The sequence below is a fragment of the Sus scrofa genome, chromosome 8, assembly GCF_000003025.6.
Source record: "Sus scrofa isolate TJ Tabasco breed Duroc chromosome 8, Sscrofa11.1, whole genome shotgun sequence".
Lineage (NCBI taxonomy): Eukaryota > Metazoa > Chordata > Mammalia > Artiodactyla > Suidae > Sus > Sus scrofa.
In genome coordinates, this window is record NC_010450.4 from 1,501,575 (window position 1) to 1,525,690 (window position 24,116).

The 24,116-nt window shown below is 57.5% G+C and overlaps 1 protein-coding gene across 1 annotated transcript in view; it reads left to right on the top strand.

Moving 5' to 3' along the window:
• The window catches only part of FAM193A (family with sequence similarity 193 member A), a 135,494-nt gene extending 113,133 nt beyond the window's left edge, over positions 1-22,361 (top strand). Inside the window, 7 exon segments of the mRNA XM_021100934.1 lie at positions 954-1,242; positions 1,924-2,107; positions 3,116-3,346; positions 6,575-7,109; positions 7,112-7,417; positions 14,581-14,662; positions 21,624-22,361. Of these exon segments, the coding sequence (XP_020956593.1) occupies positions 954-1,242; positions 1,924-2,107; positions 3,116-3,346; positions 6,575-7,109; positions 7,112-7,417; positions 14,581-14,662; positions 21,624-21,717 (1,721 nt within the window). The 3' untranslated portion in view covers positions 21,718-22,361.

The window sequence follows — 24,116 nt, forward strand, 5'->3', positions numbered from 1 at the left end:
GCGCCCAGGGCCCCTCAGGTGGCAGAGGGAAGAGAAGGCGCCGGCCGCCCCCGAGCACGCATCAGAGTCGGTCTCACCGACGGCCCGACACGGCAGGCGCCTCCTGTGCAGCCACACGGGAAGATCCAGCACAAGCTTTGCAGGATTCCTGCCGAAAACTAGACCTAAACTTCAGCTAAAACGGAAACCACATCTCAGCCAAGCCTCACATGAGGCTGTAACGCCAGCCAGCCTCGACTCCGCAAGTGTCGGTGTTGTGGCGGGAAAGCCTCTCTGGGAGGCTGGGTTGGGGGCGAAGCCACGGCAGGGGCACCGGGACCTCAGGCCGGCGGTGGTTGTCTCACGTCGGGATTGGGGTTGCTCGGCAGAAGCCGCGTGTTCTGAGTCTGTGCTGAGGTGCTGAGGCTGGAGGGCAGCTTGTTCCAGAGGGTGAGCTGCACGAAGGTGGCGTGAGCGAGAGGCGCCCAGTGGCTGTGACAGAACACACAGGGCTGATGGAGCCAGGTGACGGGCCTGCCGCAGGCTCGGTACTGTTCCTTCCAGCTGTCTATAGATGGAACGTTTTTCAGGCCAGAAGTTTTTAAAAAAAAGAAAGATTTAGAAGTTCCCGTCATGGCTCAGTGGCTAACGAATCCGACTAGGAACCATGAGGTTACGGGTTCGATCCCTGCTCTTGCTCAGTGGGTCAAGGTTCTGGCGTTGCCGTGAGCTGTGGTGTAGGTTGCAGACGAGGCTTGGATCCCGCGTTGCTGTGGCTCTGGCGTAGGCTGGCGGCTACAGCTCCGATTCAACCCCTAGCCCGGGAACCTCCATATGCCGCAGCAGCGGCCCAAGAAATGGCAAAAAGACACAAAAAAAAAAAGAAGAAGAAGAAAGGAAAGAAAGATTTAACTGCAAGATGCGTGACTGCCTGGCCTGGGCCGCTGGCGGTGACGCTCTGTCTCTGAATGCAGGTGAGGCCTTCCACGGCGTCGGCGTCGGCAAGGAGGACCACAGGCACGGGGTGCCGGCCGCCCCGAGGAACAGCCCCACGGGCCTGGCCCCACTCCCCGCTCTCACTCCTGCCGCCCTCTCGCCGGCCTCCACGCCTCACCTGGCAAACCTCTCAGCCCCGTCCTTCCCCAAAACCGCCACCCCCTCTCCTGGGTTCGTGGAATCTCGCAAGAGCTTCTGTTCTGCTCCCCTCGCCCCACCGCCCCCGACCACAGACGGCTCCGTGAGCGCGCCGCCGAGCGTCTGCAGGTGAGTGAGCCGGGCCCTGGCGCCGCGCCCACCAGCCCTGAAGCTCTGACCCCCAGGGGGGCGGGGAGGGGTCGGGGCGCAGGCTGCCGCCTGCCCACTGGCACTGTCAGGTGGGCCTCGCGTGTTTTTAAGCTGTGTTTTGAGAAGGTGTATATCAAGCAAAGATGAGTACAGCAGACACTCGACAGCCTTCTTTTTGCTTTTTAGGGCCGCACCTGTGGCATATGGAGGTTCCCAGGCTAGGGGTCCAATCAGAGCCACAGCCGCCGGCCTCCACCACAGCCACAGCCACGCCAGATGCAAGCCGCGTCTGCCACTGACACCCCAGCTCACGGCAACGCCGGATCCCCCACCCTCCCAGCAGGCCAGGGATCGAACCTGCCTCCTCGTGGATGCCAGTCGGGTTCGTTTCCGCTGAGCCACGATGGGAACTCCTCAACAGCTTTCCTAAAAGGAGGTTGCTGTCCCCTCTGAAGGTGCCGTCCCCGGCCCAGGACCAAGCGGCGTTGGGAGGGGCAGGGAGAGCACGGGTGTCCCGATGAGCCCCTCCCCGGCCACGCACCCCCGCGCCTTGCTCTCGGCGTGGGCCAAGCTGGCCGGAAGGAGCAGGCTTGTCCACTGGCCGTGCTCACAGCCCTCGAGGGGCAGGCCGCGGGCTGACAGCCCTGCGTGGTTTTGCAGCGACCCCGACTGTGAAGGGCACCGTTGCGAGAACGGCGTCTATGACCCGCAGCAGGATGACGGGGACGAGAGCGCGGACGAGGACAGCTGCTCCGAGCACAGCTCCAGCACCTCCACCTCCACCAACCAGAAGGAGGGCAAGTACTGCGACTGCTGCTACTGTGAGTTCTTCGGGCACGGCGGGGTAAGTGCCTGCGGCTCCTCTGCAGGAACAGCCCACCCCGTTGCATTCAGGGCCACGCTGTGGCGAAGCTTCATTTGCAGCGTAGTTCAAGTCATGGTACACTCTAGGGAGTTCCCGCCATGGCTCAGCGGTAATGAACCTGACTAGCATCCATGAGGACGCAGGTTCAAGTCCTGGCCTCGCTCAGTGGGTTAAGGATCCCACTTTGCCTTGAGCTGGGGTGTAGGTCGCAGACGCGGCTCGGATCCTCTGTTGCTGTGGCTGTGGTGTAGGCCAACAGCTGCAGCTCTGATTCAACCCCTAGCCTGGGAACTTCCATGTGCTGCGGGTGTGGCCCTAAAAAGACAAAAAAAGATAAAGCAGCAGTTTCACTTCCAGGTTGTACTTGCTCTAAAGAAACAATGAAAAATTTTGTCCAAGGCTTAGTTAAAAGGGTGTCACTGCAGTTTTGCATTTGTTTGTGATTAAAATGGTTGGGTGAGGGAGTTCCTGAGGTGGCTCAGTAGAAACGAATCCGACTAGGAACCATGAGGTTGTGGGTTCGATCCCTGGCCTTGCTCAGTGGGTTAAGGATCCAGCATTGCCGTGAGCTGTGGTGTAGGTTGCAGACGCGGCTCGGATCCTGTGTTGCTGTGGCTCTGGCATAGGTGGGCAGCTGTAGCTCCAATTGGTTCCTCTCCTTATGCCACAGTGCAGCCCTAAAAAGCAAACAAAAGCAAAAACAAACAAAAAAACCATTTGTGTGCATAGTTGTACACGCTCTGGCAGACTTTCTGTGGCTGTTTCTAAAGCTTGATGGGTCTGTGCTGGAATCCTGCCTTTGGGTAACTTGGTGATGTGTCCTTTTTCCTGCCATTGGTTTCTTTTATTTAGTTATCTTCCGTGATGAACACAAGTTATTTGAGTGATAAAAAACAAATTTTTAATGTTAGAGTCTGAAATGTGTTATTTCGAACATCATTCACACTTGAGGTTCCGTTTAGTTATGTTTTCATTTAATTGTCTTAGCCTCCAGCTGCACCAACAAGTAGAAATTATGCAGAAATGAGGGAGAAGCTTCGCTTGCGGCTGACCAAGAGGAAGGAGGAGCAGCCTAAGAAAGCGGACCAGCTCTCGGAAAGGGAGAGCGTGGTTGACCACCGACGGGTGGAAGACCTGCTGCAGTTCATCAACAGCTCAGAGACCAAGCCCGTGAGCAGCACCCGGGCGGCCAAGCGCGCGAGGCACAAGCAGAGAAAGGTAATCGGAGCGTCTGCTCTGGTGGCCCCCGAAGGCCTCTGGTGTCAGGGCGGGGGGACTTGTGCCCAGCGTCTCAGGAGTGCCCGCCCGAGTCGGCCAGCCTTAACTGGACATGGCTTGAAGACCCTAGGGTGTGTTTCCAGGATGTGGTGGCCCTGCCTGTGCCACAGGTTTGGTGGTGGCTCAAAAGCCAGCCTCTGTTCCTGTGCTGCTGGGCGTGGGGGCCTCCGGCCGTGGAAGGAACCTTCTTCCTGGGGAAGGGGGCCCTCGGTCGTCAGAGGAGGGTGCTGTGGGCTTCGGAGACTGACCTGGGTCTGAGCAGCCCCCTTGGGCAGAGGAGAATTGGGCAGAGCCGTTGGAGAAGAGGGCCTGCATGCGGCGTTGATGTCGAGGGCGCGAGAGTGAGATGACCAGCCCTGTGGGCAGCCCTGAGCAGTTGCCACCAGCGTAGGGCAGGGCTGTCGGAAAAGCAAGTGTCTACCAGGACTGGCGGGGCAGCCCCCGGGGCGGCTAGGCCAGGGCTCGACCTGCGTCCCGAGAGCGCCAGTGGCGTTGAGGCTGAGCTGTCGGAGGTGGGCCTCTCACTCCCGCTGTGACAGCCGTGGGACGGCGTCTGCTCTAGGCCCGCCTCGACCACTGCCGCTCCCCCGGAGGGGGCCCCTTGGAGCCCCGCAGTGGAGCGGTTCCGGGGTCTTCCTGGCTTCAGACTCCCAGAGGCCGCCCCAGCAGGCAGGCTAGCTCTGCACAGAGCGGCTGTTGGGGCTTGGGGCTCTCAGGGCGGCCTGCTCTGGGAGACGGCGAGGCCCCCACAGCAGCAGACAGAGAGGAGCCCTGCCCACCACAGACCTGAGGTCCGGCCCCTTGTCCTGCCGAGTTGCTCCCAAGCTCACTGTCTGGCCCCTGGGACAGTTGTGGTTGCCGTGCTGAGCGGGTTAACCACGCCGCGCTGCTGGTGATGAGCCCCAGGGATGGTCTCGGGGGGCGGGGGGGGGCACTGCTGTGGCCCCAGATCTGAATTTGCTGGGTCCCACGGGTGGGGGGCAGTGTCTTCACCCAAGGTGTTCTGATGTTGGAGATCCCAGGAGGTCCCGACCCTGGAGGCTTCCTGCTGAACTCACCCCAGTGCTTTTCAGGGCTAGCCCCCACCCAGACCCCTGTCCTCTGTCCTGCAGGGGTCTGGACCCTTCAGACTCAGCACATCCTCCTTGGCACCCACTTCTCACCCTGTTCCTCAGAGCCGCCCACAGACCTGCCTTGTGTCCTGTTGCCCGGCCAGTTGCTGGAGTGAAGGCAGCACCCTCTGGCTTTGCCTTCGCTGTGACCGTCCTGTGCCACGTGGGCAGCAGCGTGCAGTGCCCATGGGGCCGCTCCAGGAGTTTGTCTGTCGGGTGCTGCCTCCAAAAAAACCTTTTATTTTTTAAACTATTTTTTGTCTGTTTTGTTTTGGTTTTTTGCCCAAGCCCACAGCATTTGGAAGTTCCTAGACCTGGAATCAAACACGCGCCACAGCAGTGACAACACTAGATCCTTAACCCACTGAGCCACCAGGGAACTCCCAAAAAAGCTTTCTCTTTTAACAGCAAGGACTTTATAAATCTTTCCTTGAGTGTCAAGTTAAATGTTTTTAAAACATATTGTTAAGGTTTTTTGGTGGGTTTTTTTGTTTTGTTTTGTTTTTTGTCCTTTTTTAGGGCTGCACCCGCAGCATATGGGAGTTCCCAGGAGAGGGGTCGAATCAGAACTGTTGCTGCAGGCCTACGCCAGAGCCACAGCAACACGGGATCCGAGCCGCATCTGCAACCTACACCACAGCTCACAGCAACACCAGATCTTTAACCCACTGAGCAAGGCCAGGGATCAAACCCGCATCCTCATGGATGCTAGTCAGACTCGCTTCTGCTGAGCCACAATGGGGACTCCTTTAACCTTATTTTATATTTAAGTTTTTTTAAAAAGATAAATTGTCTCTTAAAAATATTGCCTACTGGGAGTTCCCTCTATGGCACAGTGGGATTGGTAGCATCTTAGAAGCACTGAGACTCAGGTTCGATCCCCAGCCCAGCACAGTGGGTTGGGAATCCAGCGTTGCCACAGCTTTGCTTTTGGTTGCATCTGTGGCTCCGATCTGATTCCTGGCCTGGGAACTCCATATGCTGTGGGGTGGCCAAAAAAGAAAGAAAAAAAAAAATCGCCTGCTGAAACATCATTAGCAAATAGAATTGGAAGGGTGTTTACATTTTCCAGGCAAAGTGTTTTTGCTGGAGAGTCCTGCAAGCACAAGCCCTGCGGGAGCTTGGTGACAGAGGAGCTGTTCTTGCTTTTACTGGTTTTTTGTTTGTTTTTTAAACGGAAAAGAAATTTTTTCCATTGATTCACCTGGAATGTAAGTCACCAAATACAAGCTTCACTTGAGATGAAAATTAATGTCCTGCCACTTGTGTCGGCGTTGCCCATTTTAGGGAGTCAGTTGCGCTCTCACACTAGCGAAAATATATTGGGAGTCTTAGCTGGTGGGTTGGGAAAAGGGAAGTTTGAGGTTTCAGCACACGTTTTCTTGTCTGTCCTTTGGATCCTTGTGCTGTCAGCATCAGCCTTCACCTGCGAAGGTGAGCCTGCAGGGAGTTCCAGCAGCACCTTTGCAGCTGTGTCATAGTTGCCCGGTCTGGTCAGTCTGGTGCCGTCCAGTACATGCGTGGCCAGGCAGGAGCATAGCAGCTGCTCTGACCTTGTTTTTCTGGGCCTAGTGCGGGGTCGCAGGCTGTAAGGAAGTTCCTGTTAACTGCCTGATTTGACGTAGTGTGTTTTAAGCTTTTGGCCTATTATAACCCCCTTTCAGAGTTTATATTCTTTGTTTGTTTGTTTGTTTGTTTGCTTGTTTGTTTTTTAGGGCTGCACCTGCAGCATATCGAAGTTCCCAGGCTAGGGGTCGAATCAGAGCTACAGCCGCCGGCCTACACCACAGCCAGAGCAACGCGGGATCTGAACCCTGTCTGCGACCTACACCACAGCTCTTGGCCATACTGGATCCTCAACCCACTGAGCAAGGCCAGGGATCTAACCCGCATCCTCAGGGATCCTAGTCGGGCTCATTACTGCTGAGCCTGGACAGGAACTCCTGGAGTTTATATTCCTATCCTGTGATTCACTTTTTAAATGACCTGATCTCTTGTTGGGTCTTCCTCTTTGAGCACTCTTGTCTTACGGTGCCTTTTCTTTTCGCATGCTCAGCTGGAGGAGAAGGCGCGGCTGGAAGCGGAGGCCCGGGCCCGGGAGCACCTGCACCTCCGCGAGGAGCAGCGGCGGGAGGAGGAGGAGGAGTTGGAGCGGCTGCAGGAGCTTCAGAAGCTGAGGGCCGTGAAGAAGAAGAAGAAGGAGAGGCCGAGTAAGGACTGTCCCAAGTTGGACATGCTTGCTAGAAGTTTCCAGGCAGCCACAGAGTCTTTGCCCAACTCTGAGAACATCCACAACGGCTCCCTGGAGCCAGTGCAAGACCCAGACACCTCATCTCGCTCCCCCTCCAGACACGCGGACCACACAGAGCCCGGGCCGGGGCGGGGGCCTGGGGCCGACGGGGACGCCAGCGACCCCGCGGACGCCAGAGACTCCAAGCTCCTCCTCCCGAAGGGGGTCGGTGGGAAGCAGCAGGAGCCGCTGTCCTTCCTCCTGAACGTGATGCACCAGCACCGGGAGGGAAACGGCAAGCAGAAGCTGAAGCCGGCCAGCAAGGCCTGCAGCGAGCCAGCGAGGAAGCCCGTGGAGCCCCCAGGGCCTCAGAGGCCCCGGCCCGGCCCCGGCCCCAGCCCCAGCCCCAGGCTGAGCCCAAGGCCAGAGTGCTGGACCTCACCCCCCTGGCCGAGCACAGGAGGGAGGACAGGAAGGCCAACAGCAACAACAACAACAGGAAGCCGCTGAACCACGTCAGGGAGGAGAAGTCCAGCCCGGGCCCCGCCGAGCCCGCGCCTGCCGAGCAGCCACCCAGCAGCAAGCCGGTGCCCGCCGACTCCCCGCAGCCCAAGGGCAAGGCCAGGAAAAGCAAGAAGAAGAAGGGGGACAGAGCCAGCAGCTCCATCGGTAAATACGGGGCGGGGCGGGGCGGGGCACGGCCTGCCGTCTGGGGCGCCCCGGGCCCGTGTCTCTGGTCCCCGCAGGCCTGGGGGCGGGGGCGGCCGCCGCGTGGCTTGTGCTTTCTGTGGCCTCCCCCCGCCCCCCTCGAGGGACACGCGGCCCTTGTTGCTGTGTTTGGCTGCTCTGGGGTGATTTCAGACTTCCTAAAGCCCTGCAAGAGAGAGCATGAAAGGGGTGCGCACATCCCCGCACCCGCTTTGTCCCTCCGGGCGGCCTTTCTGGGCCGAGTGAGAGTGGCTTCGGTCGGGGCCTTTGACCTCCACCGCCCTGGTGGGCGTCTCCTCAAAACGAGGCCCCTCCTGCCAAACGCGGGCCCAGTCGGGAGCGGTGCCCAAGCGGTCCTCGGGCGTCGCCGTCCTCAGGGCGTCTCTCCCCCCACCCCCCAGTCCCCTGACTCTCCGTCCGCCCTGTAACGCTCTTTGGAGGAGGACGCTGACTCTCCGGACGCGGGATCCAGCGCGGGGCCGCAGGCCGTAGGTCTCGTCTCCTTCAGCGGGTCAGCTCCTCACTCTCCGACCTCTGCAGCCCGTCTGCTTTTTAGAATCAGTTACTATTCAGAATCATGCCTGTTTGGTGCCGTCTCATCGCAGCCAGATTCAGGTTGTGCATGTTGGTGCCAACGCCCCGGAGACCATAGGAGCTCGTTAGCAGGTGCTGCGCCAGAAGGTCCCCCGCCATCAGGATGACCTCTGACCTTCGCTAACACTGTGTCTCGTGGGGGCGGGTCTCTTACGTTTTATCAAACATTCGTCTGCTGGTTGTGGGCAGTTTTCACCCGGACTGTTATTACCTCGTCATGTGCCAAGTGGATTCTGTGTTTCTCGCTTCCGGTGGGAAGGCCTTGCCTTCTCCGCCGCGTGCTTCTCATCCCTCTCATCATCCACCCGAGAGGAGGTCTGGGCTCTCCCTCTGCGCCGTGGGGTGGAGCCCTGCACTCGCAGCTCTGCTGCCCCCAGACTGAGTCAGCGGGAGGCCCCTCCACCCCCTCGTTCTCGGAACACGCCTGCCTCCTGGCAAAGTGAGACGCCCCGGGCTTGTGCCAGCTCTGCGCTGCCCAGGCGCTTCGTGGTGGAGAATGGCCTTGGGAGCCCTCGGCGCGGTGCCGCTGCTTTGCTCCTGGGCCCTCAGCTGCACACGCTCGGGGGTCCCCCGCACGCGGCTGTGTCTTTCTGCACCTCCTTTCTGCGGTCAAGTCCCTGAGCTCCCACGGACAACCGCAGCCCCACCGCAGGGCCTCTGCTCCCTGTGGCCCCGTCCCCGCTGGGCCTCCTTCCCTTCCCAGATGTGCACACAGAAAGGGAGCCGGTCAGAGGTGGCTCTGCCTTCGGCCGCTCCCCTCCTGGCTTCTGCGGGCCCTCCCCGTGCATCCACGGTCTCAGGCGAACGGCCCCGCGCCCTGCGTGCCATCTAGGTCGCTGGCTCCCTGGTTCGCCGTCACACGCGGTGCCCTCTGGCGTGAGGGCACAGTGCAGGAGTAGCCCCAGGAGCGCTGGCTTGGAGGGCCGGGCACACAGAGTGTGCTGGTACCGCCCAGCTCTCCAGACCTGCTTTGCACGTCCTGTGTTCAGGCTTTACGTGTGCCTGGAACCCATCTGTTAAGCGAACTTATTTCCGTAGTTTTCTTTTGCATGTTTTTCTAATTATAGCGAGGTCCTGTGTTTAAGGACTTTATCTTTTTTGTAAATTTTCGCTTTTTTAAATGAGGTTTTTAGTTAGTGTTTTCCTTCCATTTTTAAGAGTTCTTTGCAAATCGCGGATGTCGGCCTTTTGAACTGGGTTACGAGCTTCAGCGACATCCTCGCGGGCGTCAGTGCTTTCTGACCGTGTTTATGATGCTTTTCAGCCCCGCACAAGCTTTCCTTTCCCTCTATTCGGTCCGTGCGCTGGTCTCGTCCTGCCTCTGGACTTTAACTGGGGGTTGGAAAGCCTCAGGCCAAGGTTGACGGGGACGCGCCCGCGCTCTCTCCTGGCGCCCGTGTGCCTTCACGTTCCCACTTAGCTCCTGAGACGCGCGCGTGTAGAGATGACACCTGTGAATCGTGAGATGCGTGACACCAGTGTCATCTTTTTCCAAGGGGTTGCCCGGTTGTCCCAGCCCGGCAGCTGCGGGTGCAGGGACCTTACGGACGGCCCCGGCCCCACCCCGAGTTCCCCTGTGGTCCCGGGTCTGGTCTGGAAGTCCTGTTCTCTTGCCCTCTGTTTCTTTGGGTGCCACGGGAGCATGAGGCGGCTACTTAGAGGCTCTACGCCTTTTGATGACTTAGAGGCTCTTCTCCTCACAGCCTTTCTTTCTCAGTGTTTGCCTGACTCTTCTTTCATGTTTATATTCTTTTTTTTTCCTTCTTTCATTTGGGGCCGCCCTGTGGCATATGGAGTTCCCGGACCAGGGATCAGATCCGAGCCATGGCTTCGATCTAAGCTGCAGCTGCGGCAGTGCTGGATCCTTAGCCCACTGTGCCAGGCTGGGGATCAAACCTGTGTACCAGCGCTCCAGTCCCGCTGCCAGTCCCACGGCACCAAAGCGGCCCAGCAGGAGCTCCTTCTTTCATGTTTATAGCCTCATGTGAACGTTGGTATCAACACACCCAGCTCCCTTTAAAAAAAAAAAGAAAGCAGACCTTTTGCTGTCCTCACTGGTGCTGCATTCAATTTGTACATCAGTTTAGGGAGAGTGGCTGTCTCCGCGATGTTGGCGGTCCTTCCCGAGAACAGGGAGTTTCCCGTTTGTTCCAGTCTGCTTTGTCTCTCAGGATTGCTTTAAGTTTTCTCCCCTAAGTTTTTCGCATTTACTCTTAAGCTTAGTCTAAGTTCTTAATCCTCCTTGGTTTTCATTTCAGCGGATTTTGCTTCCGTTCTACCTTCTAACTCTGTGCCGTCCAGCGCGGGCCACGGAAATGTGGGTGGTGCAAACCGAGGGGCACAACCTAGCATGAAGAAAGGAAGGGAAACTGTCTCGTGTACGTCTCCGCTCCATCGCCTGTCAAATGCTGGTCTTCTGGGTGCATTTGCTTAAGCGAAACGAATGTGACCAACTTACTTCCCCGTGTTCCTTTCTAACGCTTCATGCGGCTGTTAGGAAATCCTAAGCGGCGTGTGGGCTCGCCCTGCGCTCCCGCCGGCTGGTCCCCTTGTCCCGTTGTCCCCGGGCGTGTGAACGTTCCCGAGCTCTGTGTCCCAGCCTGGCATCGCCCGCCCCGCTCTCCTGTTTCACTGTCTCGTTGCGTCGCCGGGGCATGCCAGGTGCTCTGTCGTCGGTTTGCAGGTGGAGAAGCACTTCTGCTTTTCCGGTTCCTAGGGCTCTTATTTTCCCTTGTTTCCTTGCATCATTCTTGAACTGAACGGAGAAGTCTGGTTTCCACATTACGATCTGGCTTTAGGGTAAGGTTTATGTATTTTAACGTGGTAAGAAAATACCCAGCGGTTGCTGCCGTCCTTAGGTGTTGTGTCAGGAGCGGGTGTTGAATTGTGTCAGGGGTTTTCTTCTCAGACCTGTTAGACTTCAGAAAGAATCAGAAGAGGTTTTCCATGTTCTTTGGTATTCTGGAGCAGGTCACCTCCGTTGGGACTGTCTCGGCGTGAATGGCTCGAGGGGACGCTCCTGGGCAGCCCCCGGCCTGAGCCTTTCTGCGGGGTTGTTTCCTGGGGACACTCTCTTTCCTCCGAGGGAGCTGGTCAGTTGGAGTATTTCGTCTCCACCGAGGTTAGTGTCGGCGAAGCTGGCTCTGTAGCCGGTTGTCCCGCCTGCCGGCTTCCCCGCCTATCACACTTCCCCGTCCTCGTGTCCTTTCTTATTTTGTATATTTGTACTTTCTTTCTCCATATTCTCTTTGACTCAAAGGTTATCTAATGTTTTCAAAAGCCAGGCTCTTGATTTATTCATTAGGGTTTTACTGTTGTTCTTTCCTCTACCTCTTTAATTTCTACTTTCAACGTGTTTTCCTGTGCTTTTGTTTCACTTGGTGGTTTGTTTCCAACTTTCTGATTTGGGGACTGAGGTCATTTCTTTTCACTCCTCCCTTTCTGTTGGTCAGAGTGTTTATCTAGCACTTAGAATTTTTCTCTGATCATTCTTTTAAGTATATCCTGTAGTGTCTGATAATGTTTCCATTTGGTTTCCTGTTTAGAAATTCACTAATTTCCATGTGAATTTTTTTCCTCTTTCACCCAGTAATTTAATAGGTGGCTTTTAGGTTTCCAGGTGGGAGAGCCTTTTTTTTTTTTTTTTTTTCTTCTCTCTCTCTCTCTTTACAACTGCATCTGCAGCATATGGAAGTTGCCAGGCCAGGCTAGGGGTCGAATCAGAACTACAGCGGCAGGCCTACACCACAGCCACAGCAATGCTGGATCCAAGCAGCATCTGCAACCTACACCACAGCTCATGGCAACACCGAATCCTTAACCCACTGAGCAGGACCGGGGGTTGAACCTGTATCCTCACAGAGACACTGTCAGGTCCTTAACCCACTGAGCCACAGCAGGAGCTCCTCTATTCTGTGACTTATTACTGAGTTTCTCGCTGTGTTTTCTTGTGTCTCCTTAGGTTTATTTTCTGAAGGCGGTCTCTGTGTCGCTTGTCCCACACTACTCCTAACAAACATCTTACTGAGGCCTGGCGTTTGCTATTTTAAAATGCCCCCTCTGTGTGTTCCATGCTTCTGGCCTGAGTTCTCCTCGGTCTCAGATGGTGAGGCCGCCCCTTCGCCCTGTTTGTTTGCCGGGGCGGGGTGGGGGCACCTCTGTCCTCGGCCTTCCTGAGGCGCTTGGTTTTAGGCCCTTCCCTGGCACGCAGTGTGGACACCTGCATCCTGCAGGTGACACTTGTACCCAGATGTGGGTGAGCCCGTCTGCATGTGTGGATGCACCCGTGAGGCTGGTCTCAACCCTGCCATCATCTCACCGTTATTAGCTGTGTTTTCCGCTGGCTGGTTCTTTTTCTAAGGGAGGTGTTTTCTTTGCTCTTTTGTCTCTAAGTACCTCCGGTGTTGGGAGCTTTGGTGGTTTCGTGCCTCCCTCTGCACTCCTCCTCGGAGCCCATCCCTGCTCCGGTGAAGACTCTGACGGCCACCTGCTGGCCTGTCCTCGCCGCCCTCCTTTGCTATCCCTTCTCTTCCCGGTTCTTTTTCCTTTGTCAGCCACACATGGCAGGTGGAAGTTCCTGAGCCAGGGATCTGTAGCTGCAGCAACACCAGTTCCTTAACCTGCTGTGCCACAGCGGGAACTCCTCTCTTCCTGTGGCTCAGCTGCCGAATTTCTTTTTCTTTTTCTTTTTTTGTCGTTTTGCCTTTTCTTGAGCCGCTCCTACGGCTCAAGAAAAGCATATGGAGGTTCCCAGGCCAGGGGTCCAATCGGAGCTGTAGCCACCGGCCTACGCCAGAGCCACAGCAACGCGGGATCCGAGCCACATCTGTGACCCATACCACAGCTCACGGCAATGCCGGATCCTTAACCCACTGAGCAAGGCCAGGGACCGAACCCGCAACCTCATGGTTCCTAGTCGGATTCGTTAACCACTGCGCCACGACGGGAACTCCAGCTGCCGTATTTCTGCCGGCCGGCCCACGCGTGTCTGTAGGTGCCCAGTGGATGCGTTCGTGCTCATGTAGGGACCGGGGGACGGAGCCCTCGCGCCCGTGCAGACGGGCAGGGTGCGGCGACGCCTTCGTCCCCTTCTGCACAGACAGCCCGGCCTGGCGTGGCGTTCTTAGCTCACACTTTCCACTCCTGGCACTACGGGTTCTGTGTGACATGGCTGATTCGGGGTCTGGGTATGTTCTGACCCATTTTTTTCTTACGCCGAGATTTTTAATCCTGATCGTCATTTCCAACCAGAAAAAGGGTTAGGAGTCACTGCATCGAGCCAGCCTCTCTGCAGACGCGCGTGCTCCGTGTTTGGGGCTGGAGCTGCCAGTGGAAGGGCCGCTTGGGTGGGCTTTCTTTAGGTCTGTAAACACCCTACCCCACCTCGGCCTTCCTGCCGCGTCATCGTCCTTGACCGGGGCCTCCGAGCCATGTCTGCCCACAGGCGTCCAGGGTGCCTTGGGGGTGGGGGGACTCGGCTGGGGGCCGTGGTGTGAGGGCGCCTCCGTGCAGCCGGATGCCTGCACCAAGGAGCCTGCCGGGGCACAGAGGCAGCAGCAGTGGGGTAGAGACAGGAACCCACCCAGCAGGACGACAGGAGTGATGGAGTGTCAGGAGCAGGTGGGAAGGTCGTTTCCAGGCCACTGTCAGAAAAAGCGCGGCTGCCGCAGATCACAAGGAGGCCGGCGTTGCCTGTGTTGGGGGCCGGATGCCTGGCGAGGGGCTGATGGAGCTGGGCCTTTACGGACGTGCAGCTCAGGGAGGCGGTTGCGTGGCGTTGGCATCCAGGTGGTGGAAACCGCGGGTACAGCGGCCGGGCTTGTCTGTGCGGCGGGGCCGCGGTCACACAGGTCCTCAGAGGTGTGTGAGGGCGCCCATCAGGCGCTGGGAGTCCCGGGGGCGCCAGCTGCCGCATGTCGGTGGACCAGGCCCTGGTGAGCTGCTGCGCGAGTCCAGCGATGGGAGGAAAGGGGTCTGTATTAAAGACTCCGGAAGCTTGCCACGCTCCGGTGGGGACAGGGCGAGGGGGCGGGCCTTGGGCAGAGCCGTGGCCGTGGCCACCTGCCACTGCAGCAGGGCAGCCGGCTGTGCCCTAAGGGAGCCTCTGGCGCCGAAGTCTCTGGGATGCTGCTTGTGTTAACTGAATGCCAGAGGGCCGCCTGCGACCTGGGCCCAGACACGGCGTCCGTGCTGAAGCCGTGGCCCTTCCCCCCCCACTCCCCCCCTCCCTGCAGCAGGACGTAGGACAGACCTAGGTGTCCGGGAACCTTCTCCAGGGCTGTCCCGTGGGCGGAGTCCCGTCGATGGGCGGCAGAGGCCCGGGTGGCCACAGGCGGGTCTCCTCCGGGCCTGAGGCAGGGGTTCCTTTGCTCGCACGCGGGCGCTTCCAGGCTCCAGGGACCGGGGGTTCACTGCGCGTGAGAGACCGGCCCGCCTTTGGCCGAGGGTCGAAATGAAAGCAAAGCAGGTGTGCTGGTCTCTTCTGGCGAGAGGTGGCCTCCTGTCGTGACTGACTGTCTCTCGTTGTACAGATGACGTCTTTCTGCCTAAAGACATCGACCTGGACAGCGTGGACATGGATGAGACGGAGCGGGAAGTGGAATATTTCAAAAGGTAAATGTCCTGCCTCTGAGGTTGGGACGGCTTCCTGCTCACCCCGCGTGCCCGCCCGCACCTGAGCTCGCGGCCGCCTCCCCCTCCCCGACCCCGTCCCCCTCCCCCGCGTGTGTGGACTGGCTCCCTGCAGTGGGCCTCGCACTGGTCCTGGACCAGCAGCACCACCTGGGAACTCGGGCCCAGCATCTGGCTTCTCACAAGCCTCCACGCTGACCTGATGTGCGCTGGCTGGCACTGGGGCCCACGATAGGACGTGCTTTCAGGAGAAAAGTGCCGTTTTCGATACTTTGCTCCTGGTAAGCGGACTTGGTGAGTACGCATTTAGTAAGACGTGTCGTCACGTGTTCCGTATCATCTACTGTATGGGTCGTGGCAGGAGGAGTTTGCTTTAAAGCTCCTTGTTCTTTCTTCGGAGAACTCTAACCGCTTTGTTTCAAATAACACACACGCGCGTACACCCACGCTCACCAAAGAAGCACTCTGCAGTGGAGAAAGTCATTCAGACCTGAAAGATCGTAAAATTCTCAGTGTTTCTGCAAGTTATATACATTCGCTGTATAATGTGTGTGTCCGTTTTAAATTTAGTACATGAAGCAAAGCCTTTGCTAGAGATACACATTCATTCATAGTAAACCTCGTAACTGAAGGGCACATGCTTAACATGATAAAAAGTATCCATGAAATACAATAATTGTTATACTTCGGTGAAACATTACAAGTTATTCTTTGAGATTAAAAAATAACGGTAAGGGTGCCCGTTACACACCTTCTATTTGTGAAGGCATAAAAAGAAACGGATAAAGATATGAACGGGGAAATGGACTTGCCATTCGGAGACGCCGCGGAGGCTTCTGTCCAAAGTCCAGAAGAACCTAGAGCTGAATTACTGGGGTTCCTCACAGTTTGCCCTGAGCTGGCTTCTGGGGAGCAGGGGACAGAATTAGGGGCATTTCTCGGGTGACATCTCCCCCCAGGTAGACTTGTAGGATTCACCCACCTTAACATCAGGCATGACCTTACAAACAAGACTTAGGAAAAACAGCAAAAATCTAGAAGCGAAACCTACACTTACTAAAATCGAGACCTCAGGAAATAGGTGACAGACGAGACTCTGCCGAGGAAAGAGTTAACCAACTGCAGGGTGTGTCTGAAGAACGCACCCAGAAGGCCACAAGATGTACGGAGGATAGAAGCTGCAGGAGGAGGAGGGCTAGGTGCGCAGCCCCGCTGAGAGAAAACGGAGAGGCAAGACGCGGAGGCGTCCACAGAGCTGAAGGGAAGCGTGAAGCTCCCAGCTCGAAAGCACCACGCACGTCGTGTCGACAGGCTAAACAGACCCAACTCCCTTCCTGGACCCAGCACGTGAACGCGGGACCGCGGGCGACGTTTAGTGCAGAGAGAAGGTCCCCAGCCTGTGATTACGTATCCCACAAAACTGCAACCGTTGTTCCCGTAATAAAGAGAACTGCAGGTGCCTGCTACAGAGAGACTTGTTTAAAAGGAAACAGCTAACCTTACACTTAAGAGAAGGACATCCGTCTCGGAAGGGGGGTCTGACACGCAGGAAGGAATGAAAAAGAGACGGCTGAGTCTAGGTTACTGTCTAAACGACGGTGTGTTTCAAAGCATCCCAGTCCTGAACGGCATTCACGTGCGAGTCAGCTGTGAAATCTCCAGAGCCGAGGGTCCTCTCTGGTTCAGGCTTTCAGCCGAGTGGGTCAGACAGTTTCAAGACCAAAAGCAGTAAAAGAAGAGAAACAGGGCATATAGATTGCTCATCAGTAGAAGGAAAAATATCAAAACCCAAAAAGAGCTAAAAAAAAAAAAAAACTGGAGAGGAACCCTCTCGTGCAGAGGGTTAAGGTGCCAGCATTGTCACTGCTGTGGCCCGGGTTTGATCCCTGGCCGGAACGTCCACACGCCTCGGGCACGGTCGGGGGCGGGGGGAGATGCCCCAAAATACCATAATTAGATGGCGGAAGAAACAAAATACTGACAATTAGCAAAAGTTGGATGAAGGCTTTGTTCATTTTACCATGCTCTGTTTTTGTGTGTTTTTGGAACTTTCCATAGCTTAAAGGGTTTCTTTGATTTTGTGAATACATTACTAAACTAACCTAATAAAAAAATAACCTGGATGGAAGACGATGGAGGATAATGTGAGAAAAAGAATGTATGTGTGTGACTGGGTCACTTTGCTGTACAGTAGAAATTGACAACACCGTAGACCAGCTCTAACGGAGAAAGTAAAAATCGTTAAAAAAGAAAACAACCTGAATGGTCCCCTGACTTTAGATTAAAGCAGCAGTTCTGTCTCCCCAGTGAGAAAACTGCATTCTGACCACTTCACCGAGAATTCTCCCGGAATTTCCAAGACCAGGTCGCTCAGTCTTGTTGCTTCTACCAGAGCGATGAAAGGAGAGCTCCCCGCTTCTTTTTATGAGAGACATAAAATGTTGGTACCCAAATCTGCCAAAAACAATACCAGAAAAAATGAAAAATTGCAGATTTGTTTCTCTCATGAATATGCTTTTTTTGGCTGCTTCTGCAGAACGTGGAAGTTCCTGGGCCAGGGACCAAACCCCTGACACAGAGGTGACAGCACCAGCTCCTTAATGGATTATCAGGCGTTCCTGGTGGCTCATCAGGTGAAGGACTTGGTGGTGTCACTCAGGTCGCTGCTGTGGTGTGGGTTCGATCCCTGGCCCAGTGCAGTGGGTAAAGGATCCCACTCGGCTGTGCCCTGGGTTTGATCCCCAGCCTGGGAACGTCCGTACACTGCGGGTGTGGCCATTTACAAAAGAAGGAAGGAAGAAAAACAGTCACTAGCAACAGAAGGAGACACGTTTAACCTGAAAAGAGGGATTTACCAAGAAAGAAAAGAAGTCTGCATGATTTACCAAAAACATTTCCGGAAATGGAACGATGTGGAAACAGGTGCAAAACAGAGAAGCTCTCTGATCCCACTTCTGTCCAGCTTTAAACTGCGGTTCCTGGTGCGCATGGTGGGCCCGGGCAGGAGCCAAAGGCACAAGGAGTGGGAAGGAGGAGAGGCAGGTCCACTTACAGACGGTCTGATCGAGCGCATGCGAACCTGCGGAGGAGCGCCTGGACCGCTCAGCAGGAGCCTGGCTGTGGGAGACGCGTACGAAGTCCTGCGGTTTCCCTCTGCACCGTCAGTGATTCACACGTGTGGTGTAAATGAAGACGGCGCTTCAGCGCCGCAGCGTGCAGTGTGCACGCGTACACCCAACGAGCCTCGTGCAAGAGCTCTGAGGACCCGGGCCACGAGGTGCTGCTACAGAATTAGCACCTTTGAGCCACACCAGACGCTTGCCAAGTACATATAAAAGCCAAGGAGGGTTTTGTGGAGCTTAACACGGTGTTTCTGAAACCCGCTGGGGTGGACAGCTTGTGCTTCAGTCACAGGAGGGACGGTGCAGGGAGGACGGGAGCCGTCTGCAGGTGGGCGCGTCTCGCGGACGGCGCCTGGAATGGACGTGATACCCAGCTCACGGGATGCTTCAAGCAGGCAGAATAAAGGACCTTGCATAACGTGCCCACCTGAGGCCGGCAGCTCCGCTCCTAGGGCTCTGCCCAGAAGTCCGCGGGAGAGCAGTGTGTGTGCCCAGAGACTCATTCCTGAATGTTCCTGGGAGTCTTGTTTGTAGCCCAAGCTGGGAGCAACCCAAACGGCCCCGCAGAAGAGCAGATAAAAGGTCCCTCTCCAGCCAGAGGCCGCTGCTCAGCAGTCGCAAGCCAGGCGTCAGACCCTCGGAAGCAGCGGCTGGTGCCAGAACCCAGGCCTGACACGCACCCCTGGAGGCTACTCTTAGGCCCGACGCCGACACGCAGCTTGAGCGGTGGTGACAGCAGACACATTCGTCGGGGCCGCGGCAGCAAGGAGACCTGGGGGGCCCGGGGAGCTGTCCTGTGTCCGGAGGGAGTCGCTGGGTTCCCGGCCCTCCGCACCAGCCGGGCACGAGGGCAGCTTACGGTGGAGACGCCGCCTCAGGAGCGCGCGCTTCGAGACGTGGAGTCCGCTCTTCGGCCACATACGTGGGGGTTAAGGCTGTAAAGACAGGCGGGGAGGAGCTCCCGTCATGGCGCAGTGGTTAACGAATTCGACTAGGAACTGTGAGGTTGCGGGTTCCGTCCCTGGCCTCGCTCAGTGGGCCAAGGATCCGGTGTTGCTGTGAGCTGTGGTGTAGGTTGCAGATTCGGCTCAGATCCCGCGTTGCTGTGGCTGTGGTGTAGGCCGGCGGCTACAGCTCCCATTAGACCCCAAGCCTGGGAACCTCCACATGCCGCGGAAGCGGCCCTAGAAAAGGCAAAAAGAAAAAAAAAAAAAAAAGGGAAAGAAAGGCAGGGAGACAACCCCCAAAACCCCAGGACAGTGGTCAGCTGAGGGGAGGGAGGCCGTGACAAGAAAAGACCCCGGGCAGGCGTCACCTGGGCGCTGGCAGTGTCCCCAGCTTGGCAGGTGATGCACGTGTGTGCCTTGTAACCATCGTTAGATCTTACATGCGTTTCATTCGCGCTTCTGCCTGTGTTACATTTAGCGAAAAAGACAAAAAAAAGGATTCTGATATCCCCCTAGAAGAGCAGGCAGGTCACAAAGGCTCCAGCAGGTGATATGAAGGGGGTTTTGCTTAAACTGGTTAAGTCGTTTCACCACAGTCGTGGGTGCTGCTCGTCCGTGGATTCTGTCCGGGCGGACGAAGCCCCCGGCCCCCTCCGGAGTCCGGGTCCCTTGCTCAAACCCCGAGCCCTGGCGATGCTGCCTTTAAAGCTTCTGAAGTTTCCAGCGCTGCCTCTCCTGGCTCCCCTCCACTCTGGCAGCAGCCTCCACCGGCCCCCACCAGCCCTTGCCCTGCTCCAAGCCGCGCAGAGAAGAGCTGCAGCCTGAACCACAGCAAGCCTCCCACCGGGCCTCGCAGCACAGGGCCCGGCGGGAGCTGGATCACCGGCTCCCAGCCCCTGGCGTTGTCAGCTGTGGACTGGGTCACGCACACTCACACCCGTTGTGCAGGACACGTGTCCACAGGTAACCACTCCTAGTCAAGAAAGCCCACGCTGCCAGCCCCAGGGGCAGCCACCGTCCCAGCCTCTGTGCTCAGCCGTCCTCGCAGCCCTTTGCTCCTCCGGGCGTCCTCGGCACTGGCTTGCGGTGCTTCTGAACCCGGAAGCAGCTTTACCGTGTTGGTGCACGTCGCTTCCTCACGAGCACCGTGTGCAATCCCTCCTCGAAGCCGTAGGTGTCCACGGCTGCAGCCGTAAGAACACACCTCACTGCGCCTGGGCCTGGCGGGGCCGTGTGCTGGGTTGCGTGGAAGGTGACTTTACAAGATCCAGACTCTCTGCCAGGGCGGCTTGACCTGGTCTGGCAGGCGACCTGGCTGCTCCCCAGCGCTGGTCGGGCCCGGGACCCACAGTTGACGGCTCGCATGTCCCGTGACGGGCGCTTCGTCGGCCCACGTGTCAGCCACCTGCGTTCCCTTCTACTGTCCTGTGATGTTGCACAGCTGCCTACCAGCCTTGCGTGGTGTGCTGCAAGTAGTGTGTGCTCACTTTCTTTAAAGCTAATTGTCGGGTTTTTTGGGTTTTTTTTTTTTTTTTTTTTTTTTTTTTTTTTTGGTCTTTTTGCCTTTTCTAGGGCTGCTCCCGCGGCATATGGAGGTTCCCAGGCTAGGGGTCAAATCAGAGCTGTAGCCGCCGGGCTACACCACAGCCACAGCAACTCAGGATCCGAGCCTCGTCTGCGACCTACACCACAGCTCAGGGCAACCCTGGATCCTTAACCCACTTTGCAAGGCCAGAGATCGAACCCGCAACCTCATGGTTCCTAGTTGGGTTCGTTAACCACCGAGCCACGACGGGAACTCCTAATTGTCGGTTTTAATGTTACTTAATTCATCAACCTTTTATTTTATGGTTGGTATTTCAAATCTTTTCCTGTTCTGAAGTCAGAAAGATATCACCTATACTTCAAAGTAAAAGGTTTGCGTGTGACACTTCAAATCTCAACCCATCTCGAGTCTGGGGTGAGGCAGGGACCCAAGTTCAGAGTCTTTCTGAACAGGTCACTGTGTTTTTACAGGTCTGTGTCTGGGCACCAGCGTCCCTGTGTTTTAATAACTTTCTGAGTTTTCACAGTGGGTGGGGCAAGAGATATCGATAGCATTTTCAGGCTTCATTCAAGTTCCTGCCGCCCAGGTTAGTGCTAGAAGGCCGAGAACTTCAGAGACGCTGCAGAGGAAAAGTTTTTGAAAGATGTTCTTTCTTTCATTTAACACAGAAATTGGGAATTACCATCCTAGCTCAGCAGGTTAAGAACCCGACTAGTATCCATGAGATTGCAGGTTCGATCCATGGCCTCGCTCAATGGGTTAAGGATCCGGTGTTGCCGTGAACTGTGGTGTGGGTCGCAGACGCGGCTTGGATCCTGCGTGGCTGTGGCTGTGGTGTAGGCCGGCGGCTGCAGCTCTGATTCAACCCCCAGCCTGGGAACCTCCATGTGCCGAGGGTGCGACAGAAAACAAAAAGGCAAAAAACAAAGTCTGTGTGTATGTGTGTCTGTATCCGTCCGTCTGTCCATAAAAATCGGCCATCAGTGCCTGGGAGGCAGGTCCCGCCTGCGGTTTGGGATCGATCCCGGGTGCTGAAGGATCGGGAGGGGGCAGCGTGGAAGTGGTGTCCCCGCACACAGTTGTGCTTCAGGTCACGCTCAGCTGGGCCTTGGCGGCCGAGGGAGGGCAGCCCCCCACCCCACCCCGTTCTCAGGCGGGCTCGTCACGAGCTTCCTTGGGGCAGCTGCCCTGAGGGAGAGAAGCGGCTGCAAGGCCCCGAGGTGTCCAGGGTGCTGGCCAGTGTCCTGAAGGCAGGACCGCCTCCTCCGGCGGCCAGGAGCCCGCGGGCGCCCTTTCCCTCCGTGATTCTCTGGCTTCTTGTCCTGCAGGTTCTGTTTGGATTCCGCTAGACAGACCCGACAGAGACTGTCCATCAACTGGTCCAACTTCAGCTTGAAAAAGGCCACCTTCGCTGCCCACTGAACGAGGACCGCCTGGAGAGGGGCGCGCGGGCGGTGGGCCAGGCCCGGAGCTGCCGTGCCCGCCCCGGGCAGCGCGGGGGCCGCCGCTCCTCCCCCTCCCGGCCGAGAACCTGCTGCTCGACCCGCGTTGTTAGCTCGTGTGCGTGTAGTCTGTGATGAGACGCCTTGACCGTAGCGCTGTGCCGTCGGGTCGGAACCGAAGCTCCGCCAGCTCTTCCGCCGCCGCGGCCGCGGAGGCTGGGCTGCGACCGGCGGCGCGTTTGCATCACCACGTGGCTCCGTCGCCTCTGCACCGCGCCCCGTGCGCCTCCCGCCCCCGCGGGGCGTCGCCGCCCTCAGCCCTGTGCCCTGCGTCCCCCCCAGGCGGCCGGGCGGCAGGGCTCCCCGTCCTCCACAGTCCGCTGTCGAGAGTGTACACGTCGCGCTGTCCGTGTCTGACCCCTGACTTGTAGCCAGCTTGTGTAAGACCCTCGCAGAAGGAGAACGTCCGAAACCACGCCCACCCAGTACTCACACCATCCAGCCCGTTAGAGAGTCCGACTGATTTAACACGGAGGCCTGCCTGGCTACTTTTTAACATATTGTTAAGTAATATTAAAATCATGTCTTTCTTTTTGAAAGATGGAATACATTAGTACAGCAGGAGACCTGGTCCGCTTGCTTTGTGCCGGGCGGGATGGCGACGGGGTCCGGGCGGAGCGGGCGAGCGGCCGGGGGCTTCAGGGGACCCCGGGCCGCCAGCCCTGGGGCACCTCCCGCGTCAGCTTACAGCCCACGATGCCCTCGCCGCCCTCCAGTCAGCAGGTCACCGGGGCCTTGGAGCACCAGAGGGGCCCAGGCCCGGGATGGAGGTCACCAGGTCCTCAGCAGGTGTCAGTGGGCAGCGGTAAGTGCCGAGAGGGGCAGCGGGTGGCCGGGGGAGGGGGCGGAGGCCAGAGGGGAGTGGGTTGCGGGCAGGGCTCACAAGTGGCTTTAGAGGCAGGTACCCCTCCAGTTTGGGGGGGAACCTCTCCAAAACAGTGAAGGCCTGCAGATGCTTCCTCCGTTGTAAGTTGGTAACAAGGTGCTAACGGTGAAGTGACGGGAGGAACCGCAGCCTCTTGGCGAAGCTGCCTCTGCGCAGAGAACCATACAGCTTGTCCCTGAGAAGGGCGGCGGCGGCGAGGGCCCCGCTTCCTTCCGAGTGGGGAGTGTGCGTGGCCTGGCTCTGAGCCCGAGACAGGCTGGGGGGCGGGATGCTGACGGCCGGACGCAGGGAGGAGGCAAGGCCCCCAGGCCCGGGTCTGAGCCCTGGGGAGGACGGGCCACAGAGGCCCGGGGGGATGTCAGGCCATGGACAGAAGGCCTCATGCTGTGTGGCCGGGACAGGCTCTGAGCCCCCGAGGGGCCTGGAGGGCGGCGGGGGGAGCCGGTTGGTTTTCGAGAGCAAAGGAGGTACCAGCAGGCGGGGGGGGGCGGGTTCCAGGGGGGCGGGCTTTTGCTGGACGGGAGGTGATCCAGTGAAACCGAGGCCGGGCCTCAGCCTCGGCAGAGCAGCGTCCTCCAGAGGGACAGGGACTCGGACTCCACGGTCCTCCCGGCCGGGCTCGGGGCAGACTCTGCAGAGGGCCAGGGCGGGCTGTTTTCGCACAGGACTGCGGATGGGGCTCGGGTGAGGGGCCCCACCCCCACGGCACCCAGGGCACCGGCCCTCACCCCTCCCAGGTCTCTGGAAGCTCCACCCGCAGGACCCACCCCGCCGCCCTCTGGATCCTTCCTCAGGGGCAGCATGAGAAATAAAATAGCAGATGGACTCAGGCCCCTGAATCTAAGGTGACTTGTTGCTGTGGCCAAGTGTGAGGCCGGCCCTAGGTGCACAAATGGGGACACCGAGGCCCCAGTGTGCCTGCAGGACACCCAGCACCAGGGCCGCTGTCAGCAGGGGCCCGGGTTCCTGATGAGGTCGCTCCCCCACTCGGGGTCAGCCTCTGGGGGAGCCTCATGTAGATCACACTGCTGAGTAATCTTCAGAGGAAATAAAGCTAGATAGGTAGGCAGCCAGAAAAGAAACAGCGTTCTTTTATTGAATTTTGCCTACACACGTACCATTAAACAATCAAAATAGCACAGACCAGGACGGATTTTCGTTCTTTCATGTCCACAGCAAGCGGAAGTTCCTGGGCCAGGGATCCAGCCTGAGCCACCGCAGTGACAACACGAGGTCATAACCCACTGAGCCCCCAGGGAACTCCTAACATTCTTAATTTCATTAATGTATTTTTTAAAAGAAGAAAAAAACGCACCCACAGTTCACACTTCTTTTACTGTTTTAAACACAAATGAAACCTCCTAAGTGCTCACCCCGTGTAACCCGACTGCTTTGTCCTTACGGTCCCAGGCCATCAATGTCTGTGCTGGGTC